Source organism: Musa acuminata, chromosome BXJ1-1 (assembly GCF_036884655.1).
Source record: "Musa acuminata AAA Group cultivar baxijiao chromosome BXJ1-1, Cavendish_Baxijiao_AAA, whole genome shotgun sequence".
Taxonomy (NCBI): Eukaryota; Viridiplantae; Streptophyta; class Magnoliopsida; order Zingiberales; family Musaceae; genus Musa; species Musa acuminata.
Window position 1 is genome coordinate 162,749 of NC_088327.1, and position 15,259 is coordinate 178,007.

The following is a 15,259-nucleotide window of genomic DNA, read 5'->3' on the forward strand; positions in this document are numbered from 1 at the left end:
CGTTCTGGAATCTGCGGTTCCGATCGACATCTCGTTCCGAGCTCGGACGACCATCCAGATGCGGCTGCGTGTCACGTGATTCCCACGCCCACGGGCCCAACGTCTCCACGAACCCTAGCTCGGATTCCTGCTCGCCTCTTGTTTTCCTCACTGACGTCCTCAGCGAAATCCCAACCTTGACATCTTTTTGGGGCCGTCGCCATGGCCTCCAGAATGCAGGATCACGATGGTGCGAGTCCCGCGTAAGTTTCCTCTTCTATTATTCGCGTTCTCCCCTTCTTTTTCTAGTTGTTGACGTCCTGCTCTTTTCTGGATGCTTTCTTGATGATATTCTCTTGTTCGGCAGAAAGATCTTTATCGGAGGGCTTCCGAAGGATACGACACTTGGTGAGTTTCTATTTTGTTTTTGACCTGTCAAAACCTTATCGATCATTCTCGCAAAGCTGTTCTTTTCGATACCGCTAGCTCTTTATTTATTCCCTCGCTCCCTTTTTTCTATCATTATTCTGACCTTTAGAGTCGTTCGCCAGAGATATAGCTTCTTCATATTGTTAAAGCTCAAGATTTTACTGTTGGAGCTATCATACGCCGCTTTACTGTTATCTCATTGTCAGTCTACTTCAATATACGCATGCGATAAAACTCCTGGGATTCTATATTTTTGTCTAGCTACATGTAGATGGAGAAAATTTTGCAACTGTCAAACCTATGTTTTTGGTTGAATCGTCTTTGCTCTACAAGTTGCGCACCTTATGTTTTCAATATATCTGTACTTCTTTGATCGAATATCTGATCTCTTGCTGATTCTTGTGTTACAATTGTAGTACATCAACTGTCGGTAATTCACCAGGCAGTTTATTCGCTGTTCCATGAGAATCACATCGAACTCCACCAGCAGTTTCACCTTATTCATCGTGCATGCTTGATTTGTTATTTATATTTATTCAAACTATAACCATAACTGTGTATTTCACAATTGATAGCCGTCCAAACTTTTCCATTTTGTTTTTGTGACGCCATGACCCATACAGAGTTATTCAAATCTTTTCTGAGATATTGATGTTAACGTATATAGTCTTTTGTCCCTCTTGTTTGTGGAGTATGTGGAAGACTTTGTTTGTCAAATGTCATGACTTTAAGATATTTATGAACATTTGCTAATTAATTTCTGTTAATGTATCTTCATCTTGATCCTGTGCTGATATAACAGAAACATTTGTTAAACACTTTGATAAGTATGGAGAGATAGTAGATTCAGTGATAATGAAAGATCGAAACACAAACAAGCCAAGAGGCTTTGGATTCATCACCTACAAAGATGCTGCAGTTGTTGACCAAGTCATCAAGGACACACATGTTTTTAATGGAAAAATGGTATGTGCCTTTATGGTGATTTTAGTGCATTAGATATCTAAAAAACTCAATTTTGGGGGCTTGTTTGTTTTCTTCTGTATTTATATTCAGTGTCTAACTGCTTTTCGAGTGACATTTGTCCTTGTGACATGCATATGGTCTATATGTTGGACTTTCATTTGTTGTCTTATCCTTTGCGCATATATGTATCTATCCTATTATAATATGTTATTTTAATATATCATCTTATTCTTTTGTTTGGAATTCCCATCTTTTCTTTATCCTTGCAAAACAACATGGAGTCTGCAAAAATGATGTGAAATGTTTATAAGGATGACAATGGTTGAGGTAGTTAAATTTTACTCAAAACTGTACCTATCATGCCACTCAAATATCTTAATTCTGCCCCACCTTGCCAAAGAAGGATTTTAGAAACCATCTCTGAACTCACAAAAAAACAAAAGGTATCCGTTTCTTTTTGCCCCAGCCCGATTGAATAGCCTATGGAAATATATGCATTACAGTTTGTATATGCTTTAGTTAAACTTGCAAGATTTTAGGGAAAAATAAATATGTTACATTGCCAGAACTAGGGTAGGGTGGGGTGGGAACACGAGTGGCACACTCACTGAAGGGTAGGTGGTTTTTTTCCCACCCAAAATTCTGATTCTTCTTAAAATATTATGCCCTTTACCGTCACCCACTTTGTTGCCAAAGTTGTAACCTGGCTGGTTTGGGCCTATCAACTGTGGGTTGGATTTGCCATCCCTAATTGTTGTTGGCAGTAGTACTTGTCCTCTAGGTATGTAAACCATTTGATGGTTTATGATCAATTTGTTTTTGCTTTTCTTTTCACCTTCTCATGCCAATAGGGCAAAACTAATTTCTCATGAGCTGAATCTGCAGGTGGAAATTAAAAGAACTATTCCAAAAGGTGTCGCTCCTTTGAAGGATTTTAAGACAAGAAAGATATTTGTTGGTGGAATACCAATAACGCTTACTGAAGGTGATGCCTCTTTGTTCTGTTGTATCTATCATAGCCATTCAACCATACATGCTGGCAGCAACAGGGCTTGATCTTTTGGTTGAAACTCAAACAGATGAATTCAAGAACTTCTTTTCTGAGTTTGGAAGGGTGGAAGATCATGAAATTATACGTGACCATACAACCAACAGATCTCGTGGATTTGGTTTTGTAGTCTTTGAGAAAGAAAAAGATGTAGATGATTTATTAGCCAAAAAGGGAAATATGATTGATCTAGCTGGTACTAAGGTGAGTCTAGTGCAATGTTTCGTAGGAGGACTAAAGCTGCATTAGCATCGGCATGCCGTTTTTTGTTTTGCATGCATGTTCATTATTTGGTTTAGGACCATTTTATTGGATGGGGATTTGGTAGAGGCTTAAGCTGATTAGGTTGTGAGGTTTTGGATAACTTTTGCTTGGCTTTTTTAGTTAGGGGTATTGCATGTGTGTATATTCTTCTGTATTGTCTCTTTAATATGTATTATGCGGGGCTTGGGTTGATGTTGTTCATTCATTGTAGGTGGAAATCAAGAAGGCTGAACCAAAGAAATCTGCGAATGCACCACCTTCTGCCTTTGGTGGTGAATCTAGGGCTCGTCACTATGGGGATAGTTTTGGTGGATTTGGTGGCTCGTATGGTGGCTTTGGTGGTGGTTATGGCCCTTCATCTTACAGGGCACCAAGAGGTTTTGGTCCTAGACCCGGGGGTTATGGTGGTTATGGGAGTGTCTCTGGTGAATATGGTGGTTATGCTGGGGGCTTAGGGGAGTACCATGCAGAATCTTCACTTGGCTATTCTAGTCGTTTTGGTTCATATGGGGGAGGGTTTGGTGGTGGCTATGGAGGTGGTGGTGTACGTGGGCCTGGGCGTGAAACTGGGGGTTACGGTGGTTCTAGCTATGGAGGTGGTTATGATTCTTCTCCAGGTGGTTATGGACTCTATGGTAGCAGAGGAGGTGGCTATGGCGGTGGTGCTGATCGATACCACCCATATGGAAGATAGGAAGGGGTGACGCTAGGCAGCTGGTTTTCCTATCGTCAGATCAGTTAGTACTAGTTCTGGTGGGAGTGTATTTGGTGTTCCTAATTGATTAGGTGCATTTGACATGCATTTGACATTGTAACACTAATGAGAATGAGGCTTAAGGGTTGAATTGATGTTTGGTGGTTGTGTGGGGGATCTTTATCAGGGAACCACCTGTAACACCAAAATATCTTGAATTTGAATAACCCTTTTGTTTGTTGTTCTTTTTGAGTTTTGTTGACTGTTGTCCACATTAGCTTTACTGATAATTGATAAGTATGCGCATGAATGATTGTGGTGGTGTTTTGTGTTTCCAGTTTCATCCTTGGAGACTGGCTGCGGGGAGGCTTAAGAGACATCTGTGGTGCTCATTGTGACGGTGTTTTAAATTTCGTTGGGTGCTGTCAGCTAGCAGGTGATATTATATTTATTGTTGTTCGATATGATCAATCTATTATATTCTATTCTATTCTATTCTATTGGTAGTTGTTCGTTGAGGCACCGGTTTCACAGGCTTGAAGGAAATCTATTTATTCTTTTTGGGTACTGAATTTGTGGGGTTCACGCAATGGATCGGTCCGGCCCGAATGTTTTCATCTTTTGGTTTGTGGTGTTCATGCGTTAGTTGTCTGGCGACATCCATCCGTCCGCTGCTGATCCGACGATCAGGAGGGCAACGACTGACGGAAGGGCGGGCCGTTCCTGTATGTGACGCCATCTGCAGCGGGCGTTTCGGGTCATAGTGGGCCGTCTCTCCTCGCTTCTCTCATTTCCGTTTTTGCAAGCTGCCGAGCTTCGCACAAGTCGCCTCTTCCTCTGCTTCTTCGAATCGCATTCGATGACGTACGGTTTTGTTTTTGGTTTGTTTATTGAATCTCCTTCTTTCTCCTCCCGTGTAATCAATCGCATTCGATAACTTACGGTCTTTGTCGGATCTCTCTCTCTCTCTCTCTCTCTCTGTTATTTGTTGGTTCTTCTCATCGATCGCTACGCTTGCAGGGGCGAGGTAGATCGAGGAGTCTAGTGGGATCGGACACCTGCGAGGAGCCATGAATAACAAAAGTGAGGAGATTGCGACCTCAGATCAATGGTGAGTGGGTAGTTCCGATCCATGCCATCTCTTCTCTCCTAGTTTTGCATCGACTCAGTCTGTTTTTCCTTCCTTGGACAAGTTTCTTCATCGTCGTCTACGGATCGACCCACTCCTGGGCTTGATAGTTCAGACGCGGTTTTGGCACCGACTTCGACTTCCTCGAATGCGATTTCGAGTTCGATCTCGGTCTTTTTCCCTCCTCTTGTACTTCATCGTCCACCTCCCTCTCCTGCGATTGTTAGGAATCCTGGAGAGTCTCCCAAGGATCTCCTATACCAAATTGCGCCTGCAGCACTTTTACATCAATCAGAAAGAAAAGAAAAGAACCGAAAAGTGAAGGGGGCCGCACATTTCGCCGCTGCATCCAATCCGCGGTCTCTCCATGAGTATTCAAATCGCAAGGCATGGCACATCCTAGCGGGACGCTGAGTATTCAAATCCCCTAGCCCAACCCCCCCCCCTCGCCCTCACGCACCATTTCGACTGCCTAGTCTGTAGTGTATGCCTTGTCACTCCATACGTGACTCATTTCGTATGGATCCTCCGCGACAACCGACATCCGTGCTGGTCCTCTGATCGTTTGCGGTCGACCAGTGTTGCTACTTGCGAATTGAGCACTAACTAGGTGTTACTGTTGCCAGCGAGAAGAGGAACAAGGCGTTCGGACGAGTCGGCGCCGGAAGGAGATGCACCAGGCCAAAACCCAGCTTGGCTCCGCGATAGGGCAGAGAAACAGTTTGCTTGAAATAGAGTGTTGCATCCGATCCCAGGTAATTCATTATTTTTCGACATACAGTGGATAAAACATGTTTTTTTCTGAACGTTGACCGTGTTTTTTCGAGTTTCTAACAATTCCAGCTTCTTTCATCCCGTTGTTTATATAGACGATCTATTTTAATTATGTTAAGATATTTCTCTAGTTTTTTGTTGTACGTACTCCCTGCGTTTGGTCCATGATTTCAATTGTATAGTGCAATGCTCTATGCTTCCTTTCATTACATGATTTGAGTTCGCACAGACGATTAGGAGGTGAAGCATCTCTACCCCGACAAAGAAAGAAAGGAAGCACGGTATCAAATATAGTGAACAGATGACCCCATGCTTTGTTTTTGATTCCCTATATTCTTATTCTTGAACCGCAGATACTGGAGTTTCTCCGACAGGAAATGACCAGCACACCACTGGAATAGAAGAAATAGGTATGTTTTCCGTCGAAGCCCTTTTATGATCGTTTCAAGGCACCATAGTTTAGATATTATCCACTTTCAATAGATAATAAATACTACACAGTACACGTAGGGTCCCCGGAGAAAGCAACTGTTGAAGCAGCAGATTCTGCTAAATTATCTCCCACCAGAGCTATTCATTGAGCCTACTATATTTCTTGTGGGTAACCGAATGATCAACCATTTAGCAGACGAAATTAACTGGATTTAGTTTTCTCCCTTCATCAACAGTGATACAACTCTTAGGCAGAAGATGCTGCTTCAATAACTCTATTTTACTCTTGAAGATATCTTGGGGATCCACAGTGAGCTTTTCATTTTAGAGGAGAGAACCATATGTTGTTAAAGGCTCAGGTTCCTGCTATTAGAGGTCGTCCACACAAAAAAAGAAAAAGTTCAACCGTTGAAAAATTGGTACTCTACCGTTCCTGCTTTTCAAGTAGTTGAAGATGAGGATGGATGACGAGAATGATATCTTCACCGTAGCTCAAAGTATCACTGAGCTTTCTTCTCTGAAGAAACTTGATACTTGCCTTGAAGGATTGGTCCGAGTGGATATCTAAGTTGCCACAAAGTGATGAAAGAGCCTATTCTGTGTGGTGTGGCCACTTTAGCCTCGAGGATCGTCCTTGTTAACTTGTACCTAATTGTTAGATGCTCTTATCTGTTTTGATAAGAAAGTCAAATGTTTTGGAATTTGGAGAATCAGCAAAAGCTATAATCTCGTTACAATAGGGAAACAGTCCACAATCACCCATGACATAGCCTCGTGTTCCTGGGACCTTGCTGGTCCATCTATCTAACCATGCTTGGCTGTGCTCACACTACCTTTTCTTGGACAAAATGCATTGCTGGATTATAATTGATGAGTGAGAGAGTGGGACAATGGTAGGATGGTTTGTACAAGGATATGCAATTGCAATTGGATGCATCCGATAGAATTGTTCCCAACTATCATCGTCAGACTGATATGTGTAACCAATCAGAGGAAAAGATGGTAAGGGCGATGGAATTGAGTTTGTTCGGATTAACTATGCTAGAGCTAGCCACACGTTCGTGAAATTTGTCATCTGTAATATAAGCTCTGATCGTGACATTTTATTCCTATATAAAATGGTCGGACATATCCCGTCAATGCTCTTGCAACATTTACTCAGCACATGCTTATGATGCTGACTTTGTGTTGATCCCTAGTATTGACATTCCTTTGCTCTTTGGTACATATATCAGGACATATTTGCTTATGTTAAATGTGTCATGCCTGTGGTATATGCTGCACATCCTAAAAGTTGTTAGCAGATGTTGCACAAGCATTATGTCGTGAATTATTCTTTTCGATACATAAAAATCATCAAAATCATAATACCTCTGCTTTATTTAGATATGACCAGAACGCATATGCTGAGTCATGAAAATTATAATTTTTAGCCAAAAAAAAGGGCTTCATGAGAAATAATCCAGGGCAAAAGAATGTTAATAATTCAAAAACTTTGGGTAAAAAAGGATCTAGATTCGAGTTAATAATTCAAAAAGTTTTGTTGTTGTAGGTCATGTTAAGTCAAGACACATCATTCCTTTGATGGAAGTCGAAAACACATATTCCAGCTATCAGCTTAAGCATGTAGATGGATCAAGAAAGCTCTTTTTAGGAGGTTGTTGTTGAGTTCAGATCTCCACGTAATTTCATTGAAGCTATCACCATAATAATTTTCAAGAGCGGAAATAGGTATTTCTGTTGGAGTTATCACCATATTGATTTTCATGAGTGCAAACAGGGACCAAAATACTATATTTATAAAAGTAATGCAAAGAGTACGGTGATGAAGAATAATTATTTATACTATGCAGAGATTGATTGTAGGGCACATAAATATGGAACTTCATGCTTGGAAAATAGCTGAGATAAGTGAGAGATGCTCATAGGTGCATATATGACTATTAACTTTAAATTTAAAAAATAAAAAAGATGGCCTTAGTTTTCATCAGTTTTGAATAACATTAAAACGTGTACCTTTTGTGTGATGGACTGCTCCTGAGCTGGAGAAGATAAAAAAAATGGGAATTTGGGTGTTGGGAAGTCATGCATCAAGGAGACGTACTCCAATTTATCTGTGGGTATGGCCTGATACCCAAATCTTGAACCAAAACTGAGCCACTTCTAGGGACACTTGTCCCACTTGAATGCGACATTCACTCAGGGATGTCCTCCTATCTGCTGCTTTCCTATGAACGATAACTATCCAGTGGAAGCAGCAATGACAAACTTCTTATCCCGTTGGTGCCCACATGTTACCATTATTCTCTGTTATCCCATGTAGAAAAACACAAGCCAACAAGAGAGAGAGAGAGAGAGAGAGAGAGGGAGGCTGTTTTGTTACCCAAAATCATTCAAAGCATCATGTTTCGTTATTAAATGTCCTCCTCCCACTCTTCTCTTGTTCTTCCTTTCATTGTTTATGGTGTTGAAGGACCATTAGTCTGGAGATGTAGCAGCACCATAAAAATTTCATCTCAATTATGCTTGAATGAGGATCAGATTTGTCGAGGTCCCACTTCATTCAATGTGCAAAGCTGTACGAGTACATGAATGAAACGGTGCAAAGCATCATTAGTGCAACCACGAGAACATATTGGATTCTTTCCGGTCTATTCATTCGCCTCCATCTCCTTTAGTTAATATGATTTAAATTGATGCTGACTCCTATCCCATTTCAGGCAGGTTTGTTCTGGTTCACAACACATGATTTACATTTCACTATCGATCAACTCCTCATTTATCTCCCGTGGCAATACGTGTACAATAATGGTCTGCCATAGGATGTAATATGATTTTGTTGTCTGTCATACCATTAATATGATTTTGATGTTCTATTATTATCCATTAATTTTGTTGTCTGTCATACCTCATCATACAATCACTAGATTGATATCATTTTGTTGAATACAGGAGTTAGTGGTTCGTAGTTGTCCGCGTCTTGTCTCTTACTGTTACGTATTTTATTGATCATTTATGTTCTTTCTATTCAAATATGCAGTTGGCTGTGGATAGCCAATAGCTTACAACTCAAAACAGGTCTAAGTTTTTATGTCCAGCTACCACTCACCCGTAGTATAGATAGATAGATAGATAGATAGATGGCATCAGGAATTTAGATTTTACAACCAGAAAAATCAGATTTAGTTTCCTCATCGACACTAGTAAAAGTAAATACGACGTAATACTAGGTAACTTTACGTCAACAAGAGGCTAAAGAAAACATCTGGCGTGAAATATTAGTTTCTTGTTTGACCAACCTTTCCTTAGTTATGAGATGGATTACGTAACGTACATGTATCGGAGCACCGGCTTTCCAACCTGCAGATTTGGTAGGAGAGACAAGGAGTCACATTACGAGCGAGTTGGTGGAAGCCACTATTAGATTATATCGGAGAGGAAGCCATATGGGATTCCATGGATCGCATGCCACGCCATTCATAGTTCGATGATGGAAATTGACGAAGTTTTAGGTCATTTTAAGAAAGAAAGTTGCTTCTGGTATTCCAAGTGTCAAGGTTCTGAAGTTTTTTGCAAGTGCTCTTAACATATTGGCGAAAAGCCAAGTGCTTTCGCATTAGCATCATGGTGAGTGCAGTCTCCTTTTTTATCACCGTTTTCGGGTGGCAGTGTGGTTCATCGGTGGCGGTGGCAGTGGCAGCTCGATCCAGGGGTTGAGATCATAAATATCAGAGAAGGTAGGGTTCAAATTTTAGTTGGAATTATGGGTTTCTCCAAACCCCACCCCAATAGAAAGGTGGGATGCATAGGGGCCGCGCCACGAGATCTGTGAGCCGGACGATTTAGATGGCCAGCCCGGGTTCGATACAGGGGCATATGAGTCATTCGGAGGTGAGGAGAGGATGTTTCTGCAAATTCTCGCTTTTCTTTCCCCGGTCACATCTCTCTTCTGTGGATGCTGAGGACGGAGGTGGACAAGTAGAGTTCCATCTCATCTCATCAGGCAAGAAGGACCCCTAAGACTTGTGATCTCTGCAAACTTCTACGGGAAGCACGCTCCTTTCCATCAGCCGAGAGGAACCCTAAATCTGCGATCTTTGGAAACTAGGTATTTTTGTCGGCTCCCTCTTACCTTTTCTGGCAACTGTTATTTTTGCTCTTTCGGGCGTCAACCTGGATTGGTGTTTGATATGTATTATAAGGTACGGGACGGGAGATTTCCGGGGATCAATTTTCCGTCTGCGCTAGCAACGTCCTTTGATCGCACTCGCTGCCGCGATTCGTGCTATGAAAACCCTATATTGACTGGGGTTTGGATTCCTATCGTCTTCTGCTTAAAAAGATTGGATCTTTCTGTGGATTGTTTGTTCGGCGATCTTTTACCTGTAAGTGTCTGGCGTCGCACTTCTTGTTCCCCAGGGTTTTTTTTTAGTTTTGCCAAACGTTAGTCTGTGAGGTTATCCTCTCTCTCTCTCTCTCTCTCTCTCTCTCTCTCTCTCTCTCTCGTGATTGGTTTTTGATCTTTGTATGGATTTCTTGGTAATTGGTTCCTTTGGATTTAGTTCGATCGATAAACTTGTTCTGTTTATGAGCTGCAAGTTGTTGCTGTTTGGTGGATTTTTGTTGAATCGGTTGCTTTAGGGTGTTCCCAACATGAAACCTGTCCAAAAACATGGCTCGAGGCGTAATGCTGGCGAAGAAAGAAACTAGGTGCAATCTGGATTTTTTTTTTTTTTTTCTGGGATCTTATACTTTCATTTGCTACACCACGATTTTATGTGATCTCGATTCTATCGAGTTATCTGGTTTATTTTGGCTTTGTTACTTGAGTAGGAATTTCTCAACCTATTACAAAGTGCTACCCATCTTTAATATGTTCATGTTCGTATCTTGCGTTGTTTTGTGCATGATCCATGACATTTCTTTATATCATAAATATGCATCTTTCTTTGGAACTAATTTCATTATTGTGGTAACGTTTCTGGTTTGGAACTCCTAGGCAGAAATTTCTCTACTGCATTTACTAATGGGGAGAAGTGAAGAATTTATTCAGATCAATGAAGCACATCCACTCTGATATTTACCTAGTAGTTATATACCCGAGTGTTCAGATTGATGGCTTCCAAGACAGTTTCCAAACCTTTCATGGAACAGCAACACAAAATACCTGATGTTCAAGTTCTAGAAAAAGCTGCTTTGCAGCCTCCTCCTTTACGGGTACCTAACACAAACAAATTGGAATCTGATACACCAAGAAAGTTGCCAAAGTCTGTGCTTCAGAGCACATCAGAGCATAAAACCGAAGAAGTGTTGGTGGACCAAATTTTGAATCACCAACCAAAGGAGTCTTATAACATTTCAACTACTAAAGTTACCATAAAGGTTGCCAAATCTCTAGATCATGGTGTCTTGGTCGCATCCTCCAATAATCCGAAGCAATCCGGCCGACAGGCTGATTCTGTGGATGGCACAGTGACTTTGGATGCCAGCAGATCTCAAGAAAAGAAAAACTTAGAGCAGTGCAGTGAGAAAAATAGCTCATCATCTGCCAAAATCAGTGATGGCACTTGCAGTTTGACAAAAACTAGTGGGAGTGCCAAAATAAGTGATCGGATTGATAGCGGCAAGAGTAGTATGTGCAGAGCTAGTACAAGCAGTGATGTTAGTGATGATAGCACTTGTAGCAGCATAAGCAGCAGCATTAGCAAGCCTCACAAAGCAAATGATTCAAGATGGGAAGCAATTCAAGCTATGAGGGCTAGAGATGGGGTTCTCGGTTTGAGCCATTTCCGGCTATTAAAAAAGCTGGGTTGCGGAGATATAGGCAGTGTGTATTTGTCAGAGTTGTGTGGGACTAAGTGTTATTTTGCAATGAAGGTCATGGATAAAGGATCTCTAGCTAGTCGTAAGAAGCTGCTCAGAGCCCAGACAGAAAGGGAGATATTGCAATGCCTGGATCACCCATTTCTTCCAACATTGTATACGCACTTTGAGACAGACAAATTTTCCTGCTTGGTGATGGAGTTTTGTCCTGGAGGTGATTTGCACATACTCAGACAGAGACAGCCTGGAAAATATTTCTCAGAACAAGCTACCAAGTAGGGACCTTGCGCTTAATTTCTGGTTATTCATTCTCTTTAGACACCTGTTACCTGAATTATTGAGCCTTTTTATTATAAAATTTCTACTTATCTAGTTCTTAATTGTTTAAACCACACATTTTTTCAGCCGTATAAAATGATCTTTGTATGCTTTGTTGCGACTTGGTTTTTCATTTTAATTTGTTTTGAGGTGAAAAACATGATAGCTGGTTGTCGTATGATTGGCAAAAGTTGAACACACTTGTCTACCTTGTGAAACACACCATTACGTACCTTTTCTCTGACTCACATTCTCACCAAAAAACTTCTAACTATGAGTCAGCACTATCTGAACCAATTTAAACACATCTGCTTGGATTTGTTGGATGTACACAGTAAATTTTACTATGCAGACCTTAAGCCTAATAAAGATGAGACATAACTTAAAGAAAAAGTTATGCAGGGTTGTGCCTAAGGTGTGGCTTGGTGAAGCCCACAAGGCAGACCATCGGTAACACTGCTAAAAACATTGAACATTTTAATTGTAATGCGGCCATCCACCTGAGAGACCACAAAGTAAACAAAATGGACAAACGGCACCATAATAAACTGACTGTGAATTGATGAACTGACATAGCAAATTTGTTTGGTACTAGGAAATAACCTATCTAGAAGGTTAGTTTAGTAGAGATGTTGAGACTCGAGTTGGATATCTACAAATACAAAACATAGAAAATAGACAGAACAGTATGAAAGAATATGGTTGGATTTTGTCAGTGATTTTTACATTGTCCTGTATCGCCCATGCTGGGAGCATGACTGGTACATAGACCATGAAGTTTGAGGCTGACATCGTAGTTGACCTAGAGCTAAACCGACCGTGAAATCTATATTTTCCCTTTGATGTTAATATTGCTGACACCCTTGCTTCCTCAGATATGCTTGATTTTTGTATTCTTATTTAGCTTTTGAACCATTCTACACTTTATATGCAAACTCAGATGCACATCTACTGCATCATACTTTTCCATGTAATCCAGTATACTGCAGGAACTTAAAATACTGAATGTGAGAATCCATTAAGGATGATATGCCTGTGATTTTGTCACCATCCTCTATTTTTCTATAAATGCAGATTTTATGTAGCAGAGGTTCTCCTTGCTCTGGAATACCTGCACATGCTGGGTATCGTCTACCGCGACCTCAAGCCTGAGAATGTGCTTGTTCGAGAAGATGGCCACATCATGCTCTCTGACTTTGACCTCTCACTCCGTTGTGCTGTTAGCCCCACCCTCATCAAATCCTCCCACCTCAACTCGGACTCCAAACGTAGTAATCCTCTCTACTGTGTTCAACCTGCTTGTATCGAACCATCCTGTGTCCAGCCTTCTTGTGTGGCCCTCTCCCCACGATTATTCTCCTTGAAGTCGAAGAAGGAGCAGAAACAGAAGGTTGAGACTGGAAAACAGGTCGGTGCACTTCCAGAGCTCATTGCGGAGCCTACCGATGCGCGGTCAATGTCATTCGTTGGTACCCATGAGTACCTGGCTCCTGAGATCATCAAGGGGGAAGGGCATGGTAGTGCTGTCGATTGGTGGACGTTTGGTATCTTCCTCTATGAACTTTTGTTTGGAAAGACACCCTTTAAGGGGTCAGGCAACCGGGCTACACTGTTTAACGTAGTTGGGCAACCACTGAGATTTCCCGAGTTTCCAGTTGTGAGCTTTGGTGCTCGAGATCTTATCAGGGGATTGCTTGTTAAAGAGCCACAACACCGGCTCGCTTACAAGCGTGGGGCTACGGAGATAAAGCAACACCCATTCTTCGAGGGTGTTAACTGGGCCTTGATAAGATGTGCAAGTCCACCCGAGATCCCAAAGCCATACGAGAATTTTCAGCCCCCGGGGGTTGTATCATCTTCAATCCAGAAGGACGCCACCGCCTCTGAGAAAAGTTCTGATAACTACCTGGAATTTGATTTTTTCTAGCGAGTTTTCAGAGACAGTGGAGTTTATCGTATTTGTCTATCGGGCCATGAGCACGAGTTCCTGAATGCCACAAGGATCTTAGCGATTTGCTGTACATCTTCTGGTTCTTAATGTGGATGTCGTTGTCCCAAGCCAACTGTTTTGGCTTTTAAATCTGTAACCAAATGAATGTTGAGGAGGTGTCATATTTTCTGTGATGGTAATGTCAAGGCCTTGGCCATCCATTTTTCACTGAACCCTAAATGGTTATTGAATATATCATTTGTGCGAGAAATCTGACCTTAGCGGACGTTGGTGCACATCTTGGCTGACTGGGGAGAGAAGGTTCAAATACTAGGACGAGTATCATCTAAAACCCATTTGGCCGAATTTGATACAAGATCAAGTAAGGACCAACTTGCACTCGAAATGTCTAGCACGGTTTTGTTCTTGCAATTTCCATGCATAATATTTGCATTGTCTCTGTTCTCTACGCACATGTTTTGTTTTTTTTGGTTGTCCTTTTTATCATCATCCATCATCTTCGTATAAATAATGAGTTGGTCTTCTTACCACACTTTTGCGTACGATAGATAGTATGGAATTGTGCCTGTTGCTTCAGTGGCAGAGCTTCTTCTGCCTCCTCTCATGTCATGTTTCTTGTTTCTCTTGCAAGAAAGAAACTAAGCGACAACTCTTGTTCATCTTAGGACTCGATCGTCGAGTCCGGCTTGTGATGGCTCGCAAATTAACAACACGGGACAAAATATTGTTTATGCATCTTCATGTTAAGAGAGAGAGAGAGAGAGAGAGAGAGAGAGAGAGAGAGAGAGAGAGAGAGAGCGGGCCACAAGCCTTTTCTTCCTTTCATGGGACGGTGGCAGTCGTATACAAGAGAGAGCGGGGCCACAGAATCCACGTCCAGCGCTGCCATGTGATGTGACAATAATATATGCCTATTCCTGCCGTGGTATCCCATCACATGACGTTAAAAGATCGGAAAGAAAGAAGAGAAAGAGAAAGAAAAGGTTGTCGTTCCGAGAAAATCTACATCTCTCTCTCGACGTCGATCCCTACCTTCCGCCTCGTCAAACTCGATCAGAGAACCACCTCTTGCTTGTCACACGAGTTAGAGAGTAGAGTAAGAAGCAGGAACAGCCTCCTCATTTCCAACGTAAAGCAAGCATCGATCCAGAGAGAGAGAGCCTCGAAAGCTGATGAGATGCTTTTTTTAGTCTGCGACTGACTGCGTTGCTCGCTCCGTCTCTATCCCTCTAAAAGCTGCATGCACGATCGAGATTCACAGCAACCCACCGCTGGCTCATCGACTTGCAACTGCAACGAAGATTCTTCTTCTTCTTCTTCATCACGCGCGCGAGCTCGCTTGTCGCCTTTTTTCAGAAGATAAAGAATCGTATCGCCCACTCGTCTCCATGGCTAGTAGCTATGAGATCAGCCTTTCGGCAGGTCTTATGCCCACTGTCTGATTTGAGTGCT

The 15,259-nt window shown here is 41.8% G+C and overlaps 1 protein-coding gene across 13 annotated transcripts; it reads left to right on the forward strand.

The window, feature by feature from the left end:
- Positions 1-92: 92 nt before the first annotated feature.
- On the forward strand, positions 93-14,019 carry LOC135582671 (serine/threonine-protein kinase D6PKL1-like). Of its 13 annotated transcripts, none has more exons than XM_065157913.1 (8): positions 1,336-1,374; positions 2,260-2,359; positions 3,719-3,816; positions 4,401-4,491; positions 5,136-9,823; positions 9,918-10,100; positions 10,715-11,813; positions 12,931-14,019. In XM_065157913.1, exons 7-8 carry the CDS (start codon positions 10,831-10,833, stop codon positions 13,781-13,783), a joined length of 1,836 nt encoding a protein of 611 aa, XP_065013985.1. In that variant the 5' UTR covers positions 1,336-1,374; positions 2,260-2,359; positions 3,719-3,816; positions 4,401-4,491; positions 5,136-9,823; positions 9,918-10,100; positions 10,715-10,830; the 3' UTR covers positions 13,784-14,019. The 13 variants fall into 13 exon arrangements, with proteins under 13 accessions (XP_065020419.1, XP_065019786.1, XP_065016951.1 ...); XM_065160243.1 differs by lacking the exons at positions 1,336-1,374; positions 2,260-2,359; positions 3,719-3,816 and adding an exon at positions 3,915-4,244 and having other exon boundaries at positions 5,136-5,264; positions 5,637-5,693; positions 5,785-9,823; XM_065161440.1 differs by lacking the exons at positions 1,336-1,374; positions 2,260-2,359; positions 3,719-3,816 and adding an exon at positions 3,915-4,244 and having other exon boundaries at positions 5,136-5,264; positions 5,637-5,693; positions 5,794-9,823.
- Positions 14,020-15,259: the final 1,240 nt, after the last annotated feature.

Coding starts and splice junctions, on each gene's coding strand:
- LOC135582671 (XM_065160879.1), top strand. CDS start 10,831: ATGGCTTCCAAGACAGTTTCCAAACCTTTCATGGAACAGCAACACAAA. Junction 11,814..12,930: donor TTCTCAGAACAAGCTACCAA/GTAGGGACCTTG, acceptor CTATAAATGCAG/ATTTTATGTAGCAGAGGTTC.